This window comes from Vanellus vanellus (genome assembly GCF_965231255.1).
Source record: "Vanellus vanellus genome assembly, chromosome: 6".
Taxonomy (NCBI): Eukaryota; Metazoa; Chordata; class Aves; order Charadriiformes; family Charadriidae; genus Vanellus; species Vanellus vanellus.
This window is the reverse complement of record NC_138911.1, coordinates 68,624,834-68,645,716: the sequence shown is the minus strand read 5'-3', so window position 1 is coordinate 68,645,716 and position 20,883 is coordinate 68,624,834. Positions and strand designations below refer to the sequence as shown.

The window sequence follows — 20,883 nt, the reverse complement described above, 5'->3', positions numbered from 1 at the left end:
TTAAAAGCTGAAGTTATGTTGTGCATCAAATGCTCTTTTCTGAAGGAAGCATTTCTCCCAGTCCTCTGGGCTCAGCAGTTTCCTAACATCTTCCAGCAGACACTGCAGGGTAAACAGTGCTCTTCTTCATACCTGTGCAGCCACATAAATATAAATCCTTAAAAGAAGCTGAAGGCTGTGCCTGCAAAACACATGGTGACATCAGATTCAGATCATCCATTTGGGCTAAGCTGGCTCACCAATGCTCGGTTGAATAAAAATTAAACAAAGTCAAGCCAAGAGACAGGAGGGCTGCACAGACAGCAGGCACACCGGCCACACAACACAGCAGGGGCTGTTGCTGTTGATTAACCTCAGCCACCATTCATAACATCATTACACTTCCAAGATTTTCAGAAACCGATGCAGCCGCCTGCCGAACAGCCGCCGGCAGGGCAGATCACGACTTCCTTTTTAAACAGCTGTTTCTTCACTCTCCCCCCCGCAGGCTACCAGCGCTCAGCACAAAAACAACCCAGAAGGTCCTTCTCCCCGGCGGGGCAGCAGGTGAGCCGGGCACGACCCGGGGGGCCAAGCCGGCGGAGCTCCTCACGGCGGCACCTCCCCGGGCAGCAGCCCCGGCCCGAAGGGCACCGGCTGGCCCTGAGAAAAACGCTACCCGTCCCCGCCCCGCCGAAGGCACCTGCTCTCCCCTCACAACTTCCTCCCCGGCCCGCCGAGCCCTGCCGCCCCTCCCGCCTCAGCGGGGGGACCCGCCCGTCCCCCGAAGGCGGCTGGACTCTCCCTGGTCAGGTCCTGTCCGGTTCCCGCCTCCCTTCCCTCAGGCGGCGGGTACTCCTCTCACCATCTTGCGCGCGCGCAACCGCCCAACCGCCGCCGCTCGCGCGCCAACAACAGAAACCGCCACCCGCCGCTGCCGCCGCCGCCGCCGCCTCCTCCTCCTGACTGGGCTACGCACCTCACTGCGCCTGCGCGGCGGAGAGCCCGCCTCCTGCCTCTCCGCTGGCCAATCAGCACCGCCGCCCCAGCTGAGCGGGCAGCGTCCCCCGCCTACGGGTAGCGGGAAGGTTCAAGGTCCCTCCGGGAGCGGCCCACGTGCCACGGAGCCGCAGGGGAGGGAAGGGGCAAGGGGGCGCGTGCCGCGGCTCCACGTGACGCCCGGACCTCGCACCCCGGCTGCGTCCCGCCCTGTTGCCATGGCGCCGAGGCCCCGCCCCTCCGCGGAGTCATGGCAACGGGGCGGGACCGTGTGCAAGCGGCGGGCGTGTGTTTCCTTAGGGAGGGCCAGTGCACGGCGGGGGGAATGGGCTCAGAATGGCGGGATTCGGCTTCTCAGCGGTTCCCGTGCCGGTTCAGGGCGACAGGGGCTGACTGGTTACACACTGATCCGCAGGGTGGGCCGGGGTGTCGGCCCGCGGGCAGGGACAGGAGCAGGCCCGGGGGGTACGGTGACAGCGGTTACAGGAGGCCATTGTAAGGCCTACTAGTAAGTTCGCATCCTTTACTAAAACACCAGAGAATACACACAGAAAAAATGACGGTTAAAAAAGCCTCAGGTGGGATGTCTGTCTCGATAAAAGAGAAAAGTTCAAGCATGAGGCAGAAAGGAGACTTGGTGAGCTGTGCTGTTTGTGGTACTTCTGGTTTGAGCAACACAGGACTAATTGTCAGTCACTTTCCTTTTCAACAAGGTGTCTTCTAACGCTTGGGAAAACTGCATTTTTAGAAGACTCTAGTGTCTGAATTGGTGAAAATATTTGCTTTACAGCCAGCTTTAGTGTGAGGGTTTCAAGGTCTTAGTGTTTTCGAGCTCACCAGGTGCGGGGACGAGGAGGAGCAAGACCCAGGCACTTGACCCACGCTGGCCAGCAGGGTCATTTCATACCACAAACAGCACATTCAACATAAATTAGAAAGTTTGCTGGGGAGTGCTCTCTCTCCCGTGACGGCTGCCATCCTGAGAACTCCTTGCCCCGGTGCCGGAGCCCTGAGCCCTTCCCATCCTCCCGAATCCACAGCGCTGGCAGTGTCCCACACTGGCTGTCCCCCGCTGGGAGTGCACAGCCTCCTGCTGATGGCATGGGCTGAGTGTAACCCTTGTGCGTTTTTGTCGCGGTTTGGCCTCAGCCAGCAACAGAGAACCACGCAGCCGCTCGCTCGACTCCCACAGCCGTGGGAAAAATCAGCAGAAAAGGGCAAAACTCGTGGGTTGAAATATTATAATTTAACAGAACAGACAAAGGGAAGAAAAAAAAAGAAAACAATAAGACCGGTAAAAGAATATAAGAACGCAATTACAGTACCGCCGCGAAGCGCACCGACCGGACCCGCACCGCCGCAGCCCGCCCCCGAGTGGCGACTGACTCCCGCTCCCCGGCTAGCTCCTTTTATAGCGGGGCATGGGTCACGTGGTATGGAATACGTGCCTCCCCTGCCGGCTCCTTGGGGAAATTAACCCCATCCTTGCCGGAACCAGGACAGTTTTGTATTGCTATCGGGATCAGTACTGGTTCTTTACTGTTATTAATGCTAATTAGCTAGTCTTATCCCATTAAATCTGTTTATATTTCAACCCTCAGGTTTCCTTGTTTTTTTTCCCCGAATCCCCTTCCCGGCTGGGGAGGAGTCATCAGGTGAGAGAATAATTGCCTAAAGGACAATAAATTGTTGTGGGTTCCTCAAGCCATAACACATGGAGCATAGTTCTGGAAGTAAACCAGGATTTGGAGCTCACAAATCACAAATACAAGCAGCGAGTGCAAGGGAGACACTTGTCTTCCATAATAGGCTGTTGGTGGAGGGCTGCCTTGGTGCCAGAGGAAATATCTGACCTTTTTTGTGCTGTGACAGAAAAGAAAACGCCTTCTTGGTGATCCCGTAACAGAATTAAAAATATCATTGCTTTGGTGGCTCAAAGAGAATGAAAGTATAGATGAAGGCTTCACATCTCAGATATGACCTCTTGCAAATTATTTTAGTGACTTAGACGCAAGATCTGTAAGGTAAAATCGCAGATTTTCAATGAGAGCTTCAGTAAACACCATGGAAGCACAGGATTGCCCAGCAGCTGTTGACTCACAGAACCACAGAATGGTTTGGGTTGGAAGGGACCTTAAAGATCATCTCTTTCCAACCCCCTGCCATGGGCAGGGACACCTTCCACTAGACCAGTTTGCTCAACGCCCCATCCAGCCTGGCCTTGAAAGCGTCACTTAATCTCTATATGCTCTTAAACACGGATATTTTCTCATGTGGCATTGTGTAGGTAGGTTGATTATTCCCCTCAGGATGCAAAAACATATTTGTGCAGTGCTCCGTTTAGAATTGAAGGTCACGGGAGGAATTTGGCAGCATCCCATCTTCCCTCGGGGTCAGTTCTCCAAGCGCTGGGGTTGCCACAGTTAAGGCGCGGAGGTGTTTGAAGGCGGGTTGTGCCGGATGGGCACATTCGCGGTTTTGTTGGTTTTTGTTTTGTTTTGTTTTTTGTTTGGGGTTTTTTTTTTTTTTTTTACTATTTAAATGCTGTGTGCATCTCCAGGCAGCGGCGGGACGCGCGGGGTGTCACTCAGCAGCGCAGCCCCGCCCCCGCCCCGCCCCGCCCCGCCCCGCCCACCTGCGGGCAAGCTGAGGTCAATAGCTTCACTCGACTGCTGCGCATGCGCCCGGTAGGTTGGTGGTGAGGCGGGCGGTGCGGCCTGGTTCTCTCCCCCGCTGCGGGGCAGCGGGGCTCGACCCCATGGCCGCCGTGTTCCTCGTCACGCTCTACGAGTACTCGCCGCTTTTCTACATCACCGTGGTGTTCGTCTGCTTCCTGGTCACCAGCGGCCTGGTGCTGGGCTGGTGAGTGCGGCTGTGGGGGCAGCCGGCGCCGTCCCTGTGGGGCTGGCGCTGCCCGTGGAGGCCGGTCTGGGGCGGTGGGCCTTGGCTGAGGGGGCCTGACGGTCTAATGAGGTGGTCTGGCGTGGGAGGGAAGGTCATGGGAGCCGGCATCCCGGAGGGAATGAGCTCCGGGGATGTGGGGTGGCCTTGGGGTGGGACAGTGGGGATGTGCATGTGTGGGGCCTGGAAGTGGTCGGGGAAGTGGGGTTGAGTTGAAGAAAGGAGGGCGAGGAGGGCTAGCATTGACCATAGGGGAAGAGGGGCTGGAGAAGAAGAGAAAGATGAAAGCTGTGGGGAAAACGGGGTGGCCAGGAGAAGACCTGAGCCTGAGTGAAAAGGTGGGGGTCAGGGAGGGCTGCTTCGAGGGAAGAGTTTGGGACTGTTGGAGATGGACATCTCTAATTTTGGTGGTAGATAAAATGAGCACGTATTGAGTAAAGTGGTTGGTGTTACGCTGGTTAGCAGCTAAATCTGCCAGGTTATAAAGCAGGGTTGTTACTGAGGTGTGAGAGGACCCAGGATGGCTGACAGGGCACCAGTCTGTTCCACTGCTGAAGCTCAGAGGAGAAGAGGCTGTTTCAGGTGAACCGAACAGGGTGCTGGGACAGGGGGGATGGGGAGGAGCCTTAAACAACTCATCTGCTGAAATGTCTAGAGGGGTGATGTGTGGAAGACCCTCTCCTACTTGTGTTTGAGAGGGTTCAGCAAAGATGTCACTGTTGCCTTTTTCAGAAACAGGTCCCTGAATGTCTGTCCATAGCACTGTTCTATCTGTTTTCCTGATGACTCAGGAGTGTCCATAAATGTAAATACTGATACTTGCCAAGCAGAGAGCATTGATTAGCAATCAAAATATTTTATGTAGGAATTGTGGATACACCACATTTGTGTGGCTTCTGGAGAGAATAAAATTGAGTTACTGCATTTCCTCCCATTGGTTTAACATTAATACCTGTAGTGCTGTGCTTTCGTGTTTTCCTTCTGTTGTCTCTCTTTGAATTACAGATGTTTTAGCTGTAGCTGTTTGTTCTCTTGGCAGCTTATAAATACTCTGCTTGACTTTTCCTTTAGTGCAGACTCTTTCCCTTGTTTACATCACTTTGTTAGCTGCTACTGGCTCAAACATATGCCATCTATTGCTTTTGGTATGAATGAAGTGTATCTTTTGATATTTCAGATAATGCTTTGTGGAATTTTTTTTGTTCTTGTTTTGCATTGCCTCCCCTAGTGCTGGGTAGGTGGTAGTGAAGGCAAAACTGGTCGTTTTGTTGTCTTTCTGCTGGATGAAGCTTCACCTTACAATTTACTTGAAGAGAGTGGTGGTAGAAATCCTTTTCATAATTCTCTGTCCGACTGCACGCTGATGGTATTATATTGCCATCCACTTCTTTCCACTTTTCCTTTTGCACTTCTTCAGTTCTTTAAAAATACTATCTTTAAAAAAAAATAATTGTATTGAATCCTGACTCTAATAAATCTTCTGCATGTATATCCCAAACCAGTGATCCTTTATCAATTTAATTGTTACTTATCTGCTTAGAATGAATGCTTTGCAATCCCCTGCTGTAAAACATCTGAAATAGGTGTGCCAGAAGATCCCTGTGTTTGCATATGTGTCCATTGATGCTTTTTGGGCTACAGGGTGTGCAGAGGACCATCCAGGTGCATTTTTATTTTGGGATCAGAGATTCTAGGTGCATCTGCACTAGATATTATTGCACTTTATGTAAATATATGCAAATTGTCTTCAAACTAGTTTGTTAAGGAACTGTTAGTCAAGTGGAAGCAGTAGCCAGGAGCTCAGCACAGACAAGTACGTGAGTGTGTCACCAGCTGCTCAGAGGTACTTCTGCTACCTTTGAACTCTGCTGTACCATGGCCATATGACCACGAGCCTCCAAGCAACTTCATTGTATCTGCAGCTGCAGTTACAGTTCAAGTGCTCTTAAACTTAATGCTCTTAAACTCATGAAAACAACTTGATCCTTTGTTTGCTACGCAGAGTACTACAAATGCATATGGTGTCATATAAGTACGTAATACTTGATGTACTGCTGTAATGTCATTTTGTTTCCCCTGTCATTTTCGGCATCAATTGTCAGCTTGTTCTATGGATGTGTTCTTGATGGTGTCATTCAGCCTGAAAAGCACCAACTGCTTAGGAATGTTAATGTTTTCATTTGCAAAATCATGTACTGATTTGATGAGCGTCTGTTTTTATGGTCAGCCCTGGATACCTGTGGTTCTGCTCAGAGAGTCTAAGTAGGTTACTGTACAAGTAGCTTTCTAGCGCCAGCCCAATGGATGCTCTGGGCATAGGAATGAAGTGGAATTTAGATTAGCTGAATGTGGTCCTGGGCGTTGTCTTTTTAGCTGGAGATGAATGCTCGTATTAGGAGGAGCTATTGGCTCAATACCTGTTTGAGGTCCAGACTGCTCTTTGAAGAAATTAATTCATTAACAAAACCATTGGAAACTCCTGCATTTTCTAATCTAGCATTGTTCTGAATAAATTAATTTTCCCCTGTACCAGCTAATGATCTAGGCTGGTAGATCATAAAATAAAAACTATATCTTTATTGACCCTTCATACACTAAATACTACCTTAAAATTTACAGAAGCACTGTACCGTATTGTTGAACAGAAAGGCCTTTTTGCCTTCAGCTGCTGCTAAAACTGTAGTAAAGGCTTTTTTCTATGGCTGCTTTTCATGGTGATTATCCTGTTGCTTTCAACCAGCGAAGAAAGTTCCCAAAGAATAGGGTTTTTACTTCAGAATCAGCCAGATGGGCTAAAACAGGAGGCATCTTTATGTGCAGCTGGAGAGATTAGCTCCATTGAGTTTTGGATATTGAATAAGTGAAACAGCTGCTGCACCTGGTTTCTTTGTAAGATGTTTAGCTGGTATACTTCATTACAGCCCCAGTGAGTTCAGCGTGGTTGCATTTACTTGCATTGGACAGAGATTTGACCCTCCGTGTGCACAAACTAAGTACAGCTCGGCATCCTATGTTATATCATCGAAGAAATGGAAATGTTTCCATCAAAGCCTAGCAAACCAAAGGAATTTATCAAAGATAGAGTAATGAGCATAGAGTATTTTTCTGCCAGCTCAATCTCTTTCCTCTTTGGTGTACCTGTGACACTCAGGCAAGCAAGACATTAAATGGTAAAGGCAAGTATTTGTTAGACTGCCAGGAATGGGTTGTTGCTTTTGAGATTTTTTTTGCTGAAGTAGTTTCTTCAACTTGAAAATCACTTTTGACTGATGTTTTTCCCCGTTAGTCTTACAAAGGGCACCCCTCCAACATGAATCAATAGAAGGGAGCCCAATGTCAGTAAAAGCTCAGCTTTTCTTCTTTGTTTGACACACAGGAGTTGGAAAAGATTTTAAACCCAGGGAAAAGTAGCAGTTAAGCCACAAAATTGTCTGTTTGGCTCAGAGCTTTATTGTACGTGAAATTACTTTAGCAATTTTCAAACTGATTACACTGAAGTTGGTAGTGCCCTTTTCAGCTTGACTTATTGATATGAGACCCATCTTACTGTAACAGCTGCTATTTCAGTATACTAAATGGAAACAGTTACAGAATCACAGAATTATCAGAGTTGGAAGGGACCTCTAGAGATCATCTAGTCCAACTCTCCTGCTAAAGCAGGATTGCCCAGAGCACATTACTCAGGACTGCATCCAGGCGGGTCGTGAAAATCTCCAGGGAAGGGGACTCCACAACCTCCCTGGGCAGTCTGTTCCAGTGCTCTGTCACCCGAACCGTAAAGAACTGTTTCCGTGTATTTGAACGGAACTTCCTGTGTTCTAACTTGTGCCCATTGCCCCTCGTCCTGTCACTTGGAACCAATGAAAAGAGCCTGGCTCCATCCTTCTTCAACCCACCCTTTAGATGATGCAGGGAAGAGCCAATGCTTCATGCCATTCAGAGTTTTCCAGCACCCAATATACTGATGACTGCATAAACCAAAATTCAAAGCCATTAAACAGGCCATCACTTCAAGAGTACAGGTGGCAGCGACAAAAGCACAAATTCAGGAAAGTACAGCTAATTAATAACTGGTTTCTAAAATGCGTTAACAAAAGGCTCCCACAGCCTCTCCCTGTTGTCTTACTAACGAGACAGGACTGGATTAATGCAGTTAAGAAAATCTTTTCAGTCTCCAGAGTAGTCTTCCGACTGCATATCTGGGACAGTTTCTCTAATCAGCTTTTGGTTATTGAAAGTTATTGCTATCACCTTAAAAGTGAGCTATTTTTAGCTGAGTGTAAAGGAAGTCTGTTGTGGAGCTTGTTTTGTAAATCTTGATCTTCTGTAGTGGTTCTTTTAAAAGCCTCAGGCAATATGAAAATCTTGGGGTTTTTAATTGATGTCAGAAATCATCCCAAAATGTTCTTCTTTGCTTTCTTTGATTTTTATTTTGATTCATAGAGCGTTTAAACTTTTAAACCTTTGCTTTATTATCCTCTTAGGGTCAGAATATCACTTGGGCTAGCGTTCTAGTTTTGGCTGTGAAGGGGTCTTAGAGTCTCAGCTTTGATTCAGAGTCTTGACTATTTTGCACTTAGCTTCTGGCTTACAGCAGAGGTTTTACAGCCCCTGGTTTAATATCAGCATATTATTGTAATTGAGGTTTACATGGGAAATTGGGATCTTAGTCTCCCATAAAAACATCTTGCTGGCTGTAGTTACAGCTAGAAATATCTTAGGGCTGAATGATTTACTCTAAAGTCTCCCCTTTTGAGCACCCAGTCCATTAAGGCTGTTCCATCTTTGCAAGCAGTGATTTTTTTGTTTTTTTTTTTTGGTCCTGTGACGGGATGTGCAGAAAGTCAATTGTGAGAAAGCTCTGGCTGACCGTTTGCCACTAGAGGGCATTGACTATTCTCGTTAATTTTATTCTCTTTCTGGAAACGTTGCAGGAGTAAAGTATTCCCCCTGTACAGACTTTCTGTATCACTGTGAAGACTCCTACCTTCTGCCACAAAAAGCTGGAGTCAGATTGGCAGGCTATGTTACACATGCATCCTAGCAGATATTCTGCAAAGCCAAGCTAGCTCTATTTGTTGTGCTGCTTGCTATTTAGAGCTGAAGAATAATTTAAATGTATCAACACTAACACTTAACCCACTTGTTCTTCCTGTTTCATGTCTCATAGGTTTGGGTTGGGTGTTCCCGTTATTCTGAGAAACTCGGAAGAAACAGAATCCAGCACAAGGGTTTTGAAAAAGCAGATGAGACAAGTGAAGAATCCTTTCGGGTTAGAAATTCCTCATCCTGCTACAGCTTCAGTAACAAGTCAGTGGATTTCTGATGTGTTTGATTTTTGTCAGTTTGGGTTCTTGAAGTTAGTACTATGTTTTGTTGCTTTCACCCTTTTCCTTTATCAAAATTCCTCAGAAACACGCTTCCTCCCATCATTACAACAGAAATAATTTTTACACAGCTTATAAATGTAGTGCTTTTAAAAGTGAAATGTTTGCATATTTAAGTACAGTTTAGTTCTTATTAATGAAACACTTCCTGCTGTAGCAGATTTTTAGGTAACAAAAACATTTGCAGATTACCAGCTACTGTGGGCGTTTTTGTAAACTTTACAGAATTGTAGAATTCTATAGAATTCATTATAGAATATATGCCGCCCACTTAAATCTAAATCCAGATTGCCAGTGGTGGTTGGAAGTGCACTACTTTTAATAAATAAATAAAAAAATCTCCCTCTGTTTCTATCTGTGCTTCAGTGGAAACTGAATTTAAATATCTACTTGGATCAGAGTTCAAGTAGTTCCTAACATCCTTGAAATCACCCACATAGGAAGTGAAATTCATGCCCTCCTGCATCACTGGGGAGTAGTACGCAAGGCTGAGCATCTTCCACCAACACAGATGTGGAGCCTTCCTATGAATGAGAAAAGGGCTGCAGCAGTTTTACGCCTCCCCCAACACTAAAAAACAAAACAAAACCAACCAACCAACCAGAACAAAACAAAACAAAACCCCCCAAAACCCCCAACCAAAACCAACAACTTAGTCTTCAGGTAACTTGGATTTTTCAGGAGGTTTGAGCTCTTGAATTTGATTGGACTTTTCAAGAGTTCTGCTCCTATTTGTGCAGCAAGTGTTTAGAAGTTAATGGGTTGGGTACTTGATTTTTAGGATCTATGCACTCCATTTCTTTTCCCTTTTTATCCTCCTTCTGCATGATCAAGAGGGCCTTATTCTTTGAGACCCGAGAGGGTGTTGTAGGCCAGTGATCCAATTAATACCATTATCTAAAAAGGGAATGGACTTTGGGCTACGGGTTGTGCTCTTGGGTCTGTCAGTGAGTGTGTAAAATGTTACCAGAAGTTAAAATTTACCCTTCATAAAATGCACATGCTACTTTTGTTAGCTTAATCAGCCATTTTATCTCCTCGCACCCACTTCCTCATCTCCATGGACTTTCATAAGCACTAAACCTTGTCCAAATTCTTAGAAGATTACATTATAATGATAAAAATCGGGAACACTGAAGTTGTTTTCTGTCTGTTGCCCTTTAAGAACCTACACTTAGGAGTTCCAGAATTCCTGCACATTGATGAGTTAATGAAATCCTTATCTTCTTTCTACAAGAGGGTATAACACTGACACCTGATTGTCTGGAAGACTGTATTCTCACATGCTACTGGGGCTGCAGTGTTCAAAAACTCCATGAAGCGTTGCAGAAACATGTCTACTGCTTCAGAATAAAGACTCCTCAGGCATTAGAGGATGCACTGTACAGCGAATACCTCTATCGACAACAGTACTTGTATCCTTTTTTAAATTGTTTTGACAAAATATGCTGATTTGTTGGCACGGGGAGTGTTGAGACTTGTGAATGCTCGGCAGTTCTTGGCACAATATATTTCTGAACAAATATGATGAAAAATATTCTTTATGCAAACGTCACATTTGTCTACAATTGCAGCGACACTGATTGTTTTCCTTGACACATATAAAGCATTAGAAAAAATGACAAGGAAGAAAAATATTGTCAGTTACCAGAAGATGCTCAAGTTGTCGATTTTGGCCCAGTGCCCAGATCTCGCTATCCATTGATAGCATTGTTGACATTAGCTGATGAAGAAGACAGAGAAATATATGATATTGTAAGTACTATAAGAATATATTTTAGGGTCACTGTATTTAAGGTCTAAATGTTTCAGGAGACAGGCTTGAATAAAACAGCTTCCTTTCCCTGTCTCCTAGAATTTGGTCCCTAACTTTGTCACTGATGACTCCAGGGGAGCATGGCAGAAGAGCAAGGATAACTGTTTTATAAAAATTATGTATGCCATTCAAAAGATGTTTATGATTTTCACAAAGCTCGTGTCTGCAAAGGTCTCTGGTAAACCCTGTGGTCCGATGAACAGGGTTGTGGTAGGTTAGTAAGCTATTAGTCTGATTTTTCTGATCACATAAACCTGTGGTGGAGCTCTTGCACTGGTACCCTCTTTTGGATTGCTGTTGGCAAGATAGGCGGATTTTTTTTTAATTTTTTTTTTTTTAGCGTCTGGCACAAATGTTTGAGCTGATTGCTGACTTGACTCTTAGGAATGTAGAAATTACCTTTCTGCAACAGGCCCAAGTTTATGTAATGCAGTACATTATGTCTCACAGTGGCCAGCTCCAGGTCATTTACAGGAAGGTGCGAAGGTCTTGCAGTAGACTTCTGAGATACTCAGCTACCCAGAAAGGTCTCCTCCTACTCCCTTACAGTTAAAGCAACTTCAGCCTTGTCACATGCAGTTCAATGTCCCTTCTAAACTCTAAATTGACTGATTCTTTTTGGAACAGTTTGGGACACACTTTTACCTCCCATATTTTCATTTGATTGATGTTCTGATAGCACTAATTGCTTGAACAATAATACAAATGAGCTCAGAAGCCAACTGCCTAAATCCACTGAGCACTTTTCCATACGTTCATTTGGAAATTGTTTGTGGTCACACCAGTGCCTAAGAAATCTGTTCCTTTTCCAAGTGATGCCTGTTCCTGGCTTCTTGTCACTTGACCTTAGGACTGCCTTCCTGCCTCCTGTCCCCGCTTGAGCTATTTACCAGCTTAGTACATCCCTGTATGTTTAGAGCTCAGATTAGTTTAGTATGACGAGACTGTAAATTTCACATTTGAATGTGTTTGACATTAGCATGGATGTGAATTTGTAACACCACTCCATTGTTCCTTAACATAGAAGAAAAGGATGAGAGTGGGGGAGGTATTTTTCCCCTGGTTTTGGAGAAGAGTAGCACAACTAGAATCTCTTAATAATATGGTCAAAAGAGTAATTCCACCTGAACTCCTTGCCAGACAAATTGCATCTGTTGTTGCTGAAACAAACTTGTAAAATATAAATATAGTGTGGAAAGGGATCTTTGCCACTGTGGCCAATATGGTATTTCCACAAGGGATGGTACGGTTTCTCACATCAGTGTATCAAGCTTCATCTAGATTTCTTTGTGTGTGTCCGTCCCCATCCATCTCTGTGTAAGGTGTTCCAGTATCTCTTTTCTGGGGGGTCTAATTTTCATCCTAACTGTATCTGTGGCCTATTTGGTTTTGTGCCATAATTTTCCTCCAGCTCCAGAATATTAGCATGACCACATATAAGAGTTACAGAAATTATTTGAAGACTGGCATGGCTAAAGTGGAAGAAGACTTAGATGTTAGGCCTGTGTATAAATGTTATGGTTTGAGAGATCCATAACAATTTGTTGTTATTTAGACAATCATTCTATCACTCGATGACCCCTCCCCACTCGGGAAAGGGAAATCGGGAAAAACAAGAAAACCCAAGAGCTGAAGTATAAACAGATTTAATAGAATAAGATTAGATAATTAACATTAACAGCGCTAAAGAACTGATATTGATCCCGACACCAATACAGAATATGCAAAGATTATACTCAGCCAATTATATCAGTAGGAAGCTGTGCGCTCCCAGCAGTGGACAGCAAATGTCAGACACTGAGCGCTACGGTTTCAGGAGGAAGGGAAGGCCTCAGGGGTCCAGCACCAGGGCACAAAGTTCTCAGGATGGCAGCCATCAAGGGAGAGAGAGCACTTTGCATCAAACTTTCTAATTTATAATGAGTGTGACGTTGATGGTATGAAATAACCCTGCTGGCCAGCTTGGGTCAAATGCCCGGGTCTTGCTCCTCCTCATCCCTGCACCTGGTGAGCTCGAAAACACTGAGACTTTGAGACCCACACACCATAGCTGGCTGTAAAGTAAATATTTTCACAAATTCAGACTCTGGAGTCTTCTAATAGTGCAGTTTTCCCAGGCATTAGAAGAGAAATTAGTCCTGTGTCTCTCAAACCAGGACAATAAAACAGAAGATTGAGAGTAACTTGATTATGGTGTACAAGTATTTACAAAGAGAGAAAACACCTGGTGCTCAAAGGGAAGGGATTCTATAATCAAACAGCATAGCATTTCTGCTAGATCATAGCAGAATATATTTCTGTATGTATTTCTATACTATAGGACAGCATAACAGAGGAGACAATAGCTTAAAGATGGAGATGCTTGCGTTAGGAACGGGTCGCACTCACAGTTAAAAAGTTGCGTAGGTGTCTGAACAAACTATGAATTGAAGACATGCATCGTCATTGAGAAAGAACTTATGGTGGGATGACATAATACAAATACACTGAGAACTGTTAACTTTTAAACTCTTATTATCAAAGCACAAGAGCTGTCATTTTAATGGAGATTTAATGGCTTCCAGATTCCAAAACAAAGCTAATAGTGGTGTGGGTTTGTGGGTTTTTTTTTTTTTTAGGCATTGTGATTTAGAAAAAAAGACCTTATTGCCAAAGAATAGTAAATTCAGTTAGTGTAAATGCGTATGTATAGGTACATATATATTTAAACCCTGCATGTAATTAGCCATGTAGTGAATTTTGAAATGATTTGCCTTTAAGCTTTTTTTTTTTAAACAAAAAAGCTTTCCTCTATATTTCATTTCTCTTTTGACAGCTTCTGGGAACTACAATAATACTGAATTTCACTTTCTTTTTTTCCTCCTTTTTAGAGGCCATTACATAATTTGGTCAGGGTGAGGAGTATTAGGCACAGCATGCAAGCTTAGAGTGCTTTTATTTTCAGAAAAGTGACTCTAAAGTCAGCCCATGGGGTCCTTTCATAATCCTTTCCAGTGAAATTTGTCTTTTGCCTGCTCGGTCCACAAGCCAATCAGTGACACTTCTAAATGTTTTCTTGAGTCTAAAACCTCCGGTTCTTGTGTTTGTGAGGGAAGTGGAAGTAGAGAAGACTTTGCCTTTTAGATGTTCCCCTGTAATTCTGCGTTCAGGCTTAGCTGGCAGCGTCGTTTCTTGTGTTGAAGACAGCCCAGGACGTGGCTGCAGATGTTGTATGGGACTTAAGGGCATGCACCCACTCGGGGTTCAGTTGCTGTGGGAAACTCCTTGCAGTTTGTCAACTTCTCTCCCATCTGGGAGGAGCTCATAATGAGTTAGCAGAGTGGACAGAGGAGTATAGGAGCTGCTATTTCTGGATGAAATCATGCAGGTAGCCTCTCCGAGGTGCATCTGTGACACTGCAAGCAAGCCCTACCTCAGCTGCATAAGCACTTGCCTTCAGGAGGACTGCACGTGCTTAGGTGCCTTTTTGATTTGGGACCTAATTCCGTTAGGTGAGAGCAGTCGGAGTGGGTCTCCACAGTCAACTGGCCATAGAAGGGCTCCATGGAGAACCAGGGCAGAAAGCTGAAGCGCTCTCTGCTGCCACGTCCTCTTTTTACCCTGTCCAGCATATTTTTTTGATCTGTGCTTGAAGTCAACATTGTTGAAGTCCTGATTGTCTAAGGAAATAAGCAGGTCAGAGGTTGTAACAAGGTATGCAATCTTTCAAGCAAACTGTTCTATCTGAATCATATAAGGGAAAGGAATGTTATTAAACATAGCTTTTTTTTTTTTTTTGTAGATTTCAATGGTGGCTGTAATTCACGTTCCTGATGAGAGCTACAGACTTTCCTGCAGAATATTATATCAGTATCTACTTCTAGCTCAAGGTCAATACCATGATCTGAAGGTAAGCCACATACTGAGTCTTGTTTCATTTGGGCGACAGTGTTAAGTTTAGTTTGTGTAGGCTTTCAGGAGCCAAAATTAGTATAAGGCTTTTATTGTCATGCAAATAACTGGATAAAAGTTAAAATTATTTTATCAGTTAAGTAGTTCCAGCCAAAGTTACTGTACAGAAATATTTTATATGAAACTATTCAAGATTTCCTGGAGAAATTACTTGATCCTAGTCTAGGAGGGCTAGGTCGTGTCCACTTATTAAAGCAGTAGCAGGAAATTAACTAGTTGTCAAATACTTCCTCTCTACAAAACATTTGTTACCTCCTTGCCAGTCTGTCGAACCAGCGCTTTCTCCTATACTGCTCTTCAATTGGGAAAGCCTCAGAAGAAACGTTTTTTTGAAATTTTTTTACCACAATACATGCACAAAGGTTGGGAGTCTGCCTAGCACATACCGTTATAAGTTAAACCAATGTTGTTCTTATTCCATTCCGGTTTCCCTTATCCATGCACGTTGTGGGACCATCTTTGTCCTGTGTCTGTTAGGCAGTTGATGACATGATTCTATGAGATGCACTTTTATATTACTTTGATAATAAAAATAATATATAGTATTGATAATCAGAAATTGGGCCAAATTAATTCCATTGACTCGATTAGCATTCATTCTGAAATAAACTTGTCCAAAGAAATATTTGTCCTCGCCATTTTTTGGTGATGTAGTTGATCCAGGTAAACTTCCCTGTTCATCCCCTTAAGCTTTCTTTTCGTGTGTGGTTACCATTTTAAAAACACTGCTTAAACTGAACAGAAATAACTGTGCAGCTGCATTTTGTGTAGCTGTGTAGTGTGCTCTCTATGGGCATCTTTGGCTGCGTGGTAGTTTACTGGCTTTATTCAGAGAGCATGCCCAGAAGGATTTGTGCTTCACGTAAGACAAAAAGGAGTAGGGGATTGTAATACGAGCAAGAGCGGAATGGGTTGAGTGAAGCAGACTTGACAGCTTGGTGGATATGTTATTTGGTAGGTATGGATAGAAGCATCCCTCTAGGCAGAGAGACTGATATACCAGAAACAGAAACCTGAGCTGTTCAAAACCTGGGCAATTCTATTAAAGTTCATGCATGTGCATTGATTTGATTCAGCTAGGATTTGATGACTTATCCTTAATATTTTCCCAGTGTTTTATGTAATGTTGTGCTTCTGAAATACCTTTAACTGAAGGCGAGGCAACTGTCAGGACTCACGCAAAGGGTGAGTCTGGCACCATTTGACCCAGTGGAAACCAGTGAATCTGACCCAGTAGAACTTATATCACATGCGTGTGTTCAGGTATCGAGGGGGAGTTTCTTGACTTCTAAATGTTTGCGTATATGTGTATTTTAGCAACTCTTCATGTCTGCAAATAGTACTGCACCGTCTTCAAGCGATACGTCCCCTGGTGAGAGAAGCGCTGACAGAAGCTTGCTAGAAAAGGCTGGACTGGCTGAAGATGAACCAGAATTGCAGGAAGAAAACAGTAAAGACTGTGTTGTTTGCCAAAATGGCACAGTGAACTGGGTACTGCTGCCCTGCAGGCACACCTGCTTGTGTGATGGCTGCATTAAGTATTTCCAGCAGTGTCCAATGTGTAGGCAATTTGTTCAAGAATCTTTTCCACTTTGCAGTAAAAAGGAGCAAGATGAAGATGAATCGACCCGTATCTTGCAAGATGTTCTTCCTGGAAGAGTTTTTTAATGGAGGGGAAGAAAAAATAGAAGAACTGGGTTGTATGTACCAAGATTAAATGTAGAAAACAGACTGTTTATGGGAGGATATGTAGCATTAACTTGTATGGTTTTGCTTTTTATTGTTAGGTAATTTTCAGCTTCCTTATTTGTCTTCGCTCCATATGCTCACAGGAACACTATGTTTATCCATGCAATGTGGACAGAAGAAGTGCGTAGGATATCTTTGAAGGATGTGATTTTATTTATAACTTCTTACTCGTTTTTCATGGAGTACTATTGGAGGTTATTTTTATTACTAAATTTAGTATATCTACTAAAAAAAGAATAAAACTTGCAAGTGAAGTTGCACACAGCTCATTCTATATTTATTCTATTTAAAATACTAGGGCGATATATCATTTTAACTCAGTATAATTTAGAAACATAGCACTTTACAGAATGTATCAAATGAAGGAAAGTAAATATTCTTCATTGTTAAACCCATGTGTGTTTATTTTGTAGATGAAGGCTGGACTGTGGCAGGAGCTGGGAGTTGAAGGCGCGATACAGGATACTGTTTCTGGCTGTTTTGAAAGATTGTGTGTGTGCGTGCATGTGCGTGCGCGAGTGTGTGTGTGCGGGACCTTAGCCAAAGCCCCTTGGAATGAGTGGAAAGATTTTTGTTGATTACCGTTGGCTTGAACTAAACGTTGCTGACACTTTCAAGCCTGAGCCTTTGCTACGTCATCTTGAGACGCAGACTTTCAGTCTTGTTAGCAATGGCTGTAAGAACTTGTTCTCCATGCAAATGTTCATTAATTACTCCACAGAGTGGTTACTTGGGCGGTTTTGTGGTGCTGTTCTTATAGGAGAAGCCTGCTTTGGGGAATTTCCAACTCTTTTACTTGCATTGTCAGCTTGGCTGCAAAGTTAACCATTTACCTTTTATCAATAGTCCCAGGGAATTTACTTACTCTAATAGAAGCAAAAGAATAGCAGAAAATTATTTCTTTTTCCTTCCAATGGTGTATTGTCAAAAGCAATAAAAATGGCTGCTGAGAAGATAAACTGTTGGTTTGCTTCTTGAGAGAGCTGAATTCTCCTAAAGACAGAGGGGCTGGGTTTCACATCTGCTCATATAAGACAAAAGTACGAACACTTGTTAGAACCTGTAGAAAATGGGGAGTAGCTGCTTTCTGTCCTCCCTCTTGTTCATTTGCAGCTTTGCCCCACATCCAATTCCAGGACAGCCACTCAGTCTCAGGGAGACAAAGCCATGCTCCAAACAATTCCCCTGCACTCTCCTGCAGCTCCTGTAGTGGTGCTGCTGGTAGAAGGTACGCACAAGGTGCTGCACACCTCCAAACCAGGGAAGGAAGCTTCCCCTGCTCAAAGGTATGCCATCTTCATCTTTCCATCATTCTTTGTTGTTTTGTTTCGTTTTGTTTTGCCTGCTTCCAAACTTCTGGTAATTACCTCTGGGGAAAAGATTTAGGTGGTGGTGGTGGTGGAAAGAGTAATGCTTAGTCGTAAAGACAGATAGAGGTTGGGAATTGATGCATGTAGCCACAGATTTCCAGCCAGTGATCAGTCAGCTCTTTGTAAGACAATTTATTTGGTCTGCGTAAAGTGACCTTCCTTGCCAGGAATAAACTGTAGGCCAAATCAGCCTTTTGTTTGCACTGTATATCAAACAGGAATTAAATAGCTGGGTGTCTGGATTAGCGCTTGCGGAGAATTTTGGAAGACAGGTGGTTTGCTGTGGAAATCATCATGGCAAAGAGTGGAGTATGTGCTGCAATTCAGGAGGCTGAGAACAGCAGGAGGAGAGCAGAGAAAAATGTAATAGCCAAAGGAATGAGTGCTGGTGGCAGCAAGGCCATACCTCAGCTAAGAAAGTGATGCAGATGTGGAGCAGTAACAGTGTGATGCGACTCAAGCAGACCCAGAGCTGCCTGTATTAAGGGAAAGTATAAAGACACTAAATATCGTGTGGTGTCTTCACCACCCAAGGTGCATCACAGAGGCACAATGAGGAATTGTCCTCTGTGTCACTATAGGCAATCCTGACCAAACCACCTAGACACGTGTGTCTTGGTGCTGGTGAGAAGGTGAACGTGCAAGAATGAGCGTGAAAGAGTAAGTGGGGGAAATCAGTCTTAAAAATAAAGATCACCTTCCCGTTCTGTGTGGTCTCACGCTGAGCTCTGCTAGCTTGGTTGCAGCGTACCTGATGGAGGTGTTGCCGAGTTTAGCATCCCTCTTTGTGTCGCTAGCCTTGTTCTGCTATTAAAGGGGAGCAGCTAATGTGGTGATGATGATGGAACTAATTACTCTTCAGGCTTTCCTTCATATGCACGTGTCACTTGTGAAACGGAGAGCTGGTGTAAACTGCTCTAGGCCTCTGTGGGCTCTCAGAAAAGTTAATATAAAACCTAAAAAGCCTGAGCTGTGACAATAGCTGTTTCCGTACAACCAGCATGTGGGATAGCGGCTGTACAGATTGTTATTCCAGAGCAGCAGGTTAATGCTGCGGTGCTTCTAACCCGGACTTGGGCACTGCTTGGTAGTAAGCATGGACTTGGTTTGCCCACGTAGGTGATCAAAGGGGTGTTGTTTACTCCTTGACCACTGTAGTCCTTGACATTAAATCAATTAATTAAAATTTCCCAACAAGACAGTGCGATCCAAGCTTGTGGGCTTGTTTAATCTCCAAGTGAAATGGTATTCAGGTAAACCCCCCGGAGAATTGCCTGTCCGTCTCATCCTCCAACCGATCGATGCCAGTATTAAATAATAATGGCAAACAGGATGTAGCTGTGCTGCACTGCCAGGCCGGGCATTTACCATTAAGTCTGTCCCAGCTTTTCATTTGTTTCATGTTCTTTTAACAGCATTTTCCAGAGATGCCGAGTTGCTTTATTGGATCTAACAAGCTTCCTTGCTGGCCCAAATCAAAGACCTGACTGAGAGTTATAAAAAGTACAGTGGCTGGCTTATTACATTTGCCCTTCTTCTAAGAAGCCATCTCAAAATATAGATCAGGTAAGAAGTAAAAGGAGCAGCTCTAAAGCTGCCTTGTGTGTCCCCTGGTTGTCTTAAAACGGGGATTCAAGGCTCTAAGAGAGAAATAAAACCTTCCCGTGACCCACAAAACTACAGTGTGTTGACAGAGGCTGTTCTGCTCTGTCGCCCTGTTGTAATAGAGGTAATATAACATTCTTCTTCCAGCCGTGATGTTTATGGATTTGGTGACATCAAGGAACCTATGCAGGCTTCTGGTAACAAGACTTGCTTCTTTTCAACAGTGTTGGGGTAATTACAAATTTGCAGTGATTTTTGCTGCAGGAGAGAGGTGGGAGGTACCTCACTGCGTGGTTTGGGTCATCAACTGTAATCAGAGCTGAGGCTTTGAAACGAGTTGATCAAACTAAGTGGTGTTACCGAGGGATGTCCCAAGGTGCCTTTCCAAATGCCAGTGGACTATGATGTGGACATCTTCCTTCTGTAGAGAAAGTTCCTCTGTTAGGGTCTCCCTCCGTTCCTCCCTCCCTCCGTTCCTCCCTATCTGCCTGCTCCAAGTAGACAGACAGCAAATAGTAGGAGGGAGACAATTCAGGCCAATTCATCTTAAAATGGTCTTCCCATTCCCATGAGGAATTCAGAATTCCCATAAGGTGCTGTGAAGAGTGCCTAATGCCCTCACTCCTCCTCCTTGCAGGCTAAAATGATGCTGTGTTCCACTACAGACCCTATAAAGTGTCACTACCACCACTGAGGATGACCATTGACGATCAGAGCGCTGAGGCTTTCTGCTGAGCTGCCAGTAGTGAATGCTGCCAACCTGGCACGATGCTCTTCCCCATCAGGGAATTAAGGGAAGGGTGAGTTCACCATCTCATGTTTTGGTGGGTCGGAGCAGATGAGAACCCACATACGTGTTTTGTTCAGCTTTAAGACAAGATCCTGAGCGAATGTCATTAAAATCATTCATTTACTTGCTAACATCAAACTTAAAACCATAAGTATGGTAAAAGGAGCTGGGAATCAGGGTCTGAGTTTCTCCTGCTAGTGTGTGCATTGCTCGGCCCCCCCATGCCCCGATGAAGCTCTGTGAAGTCTGCCAGGTGAAGGAGGTCTGGGGCTGACCTGTGTAACTGGGAAGTGCCTGCAGTAACTGGCCACCAGTCACCCTTTGCTCAGTTGTCCT

General features: G+C 44.4%; 1 protein-coding gene across 1 annotated transcript; it reads left to right on the top strand.

Annotated features, from left to right (window-relative positions):
• Positions 1-3,736: 3,736 nt before the first annotated feature.
• CGRRF1 (cell growth regulator with ring finger domain 1) lies at positions 3,737-17,695 on the top strand (the record flags this gene model as incomplete). The annotated part of the gene is made up of 6 exons (XM_082485606.1): positions 3,737-3,840; positions 9,050-9,189; positions 10,504-10,681; positions 10,874-11,021; positions 14,864-14,971; positions 16,351-17,695. The coding sequence occupies 6 exons, from the start codon at positions 3,737-3,739 to the stop codon at positions 16,699-16,701; spliced, it is 1,029 nt and encodes a 342-aa protein (XP_082341732.1). The 3' UTR covers positions 16,702-17,695.
• Between the last annotated feature and the right edge of the window lie 3,188 nt (positions 17,696-20,883).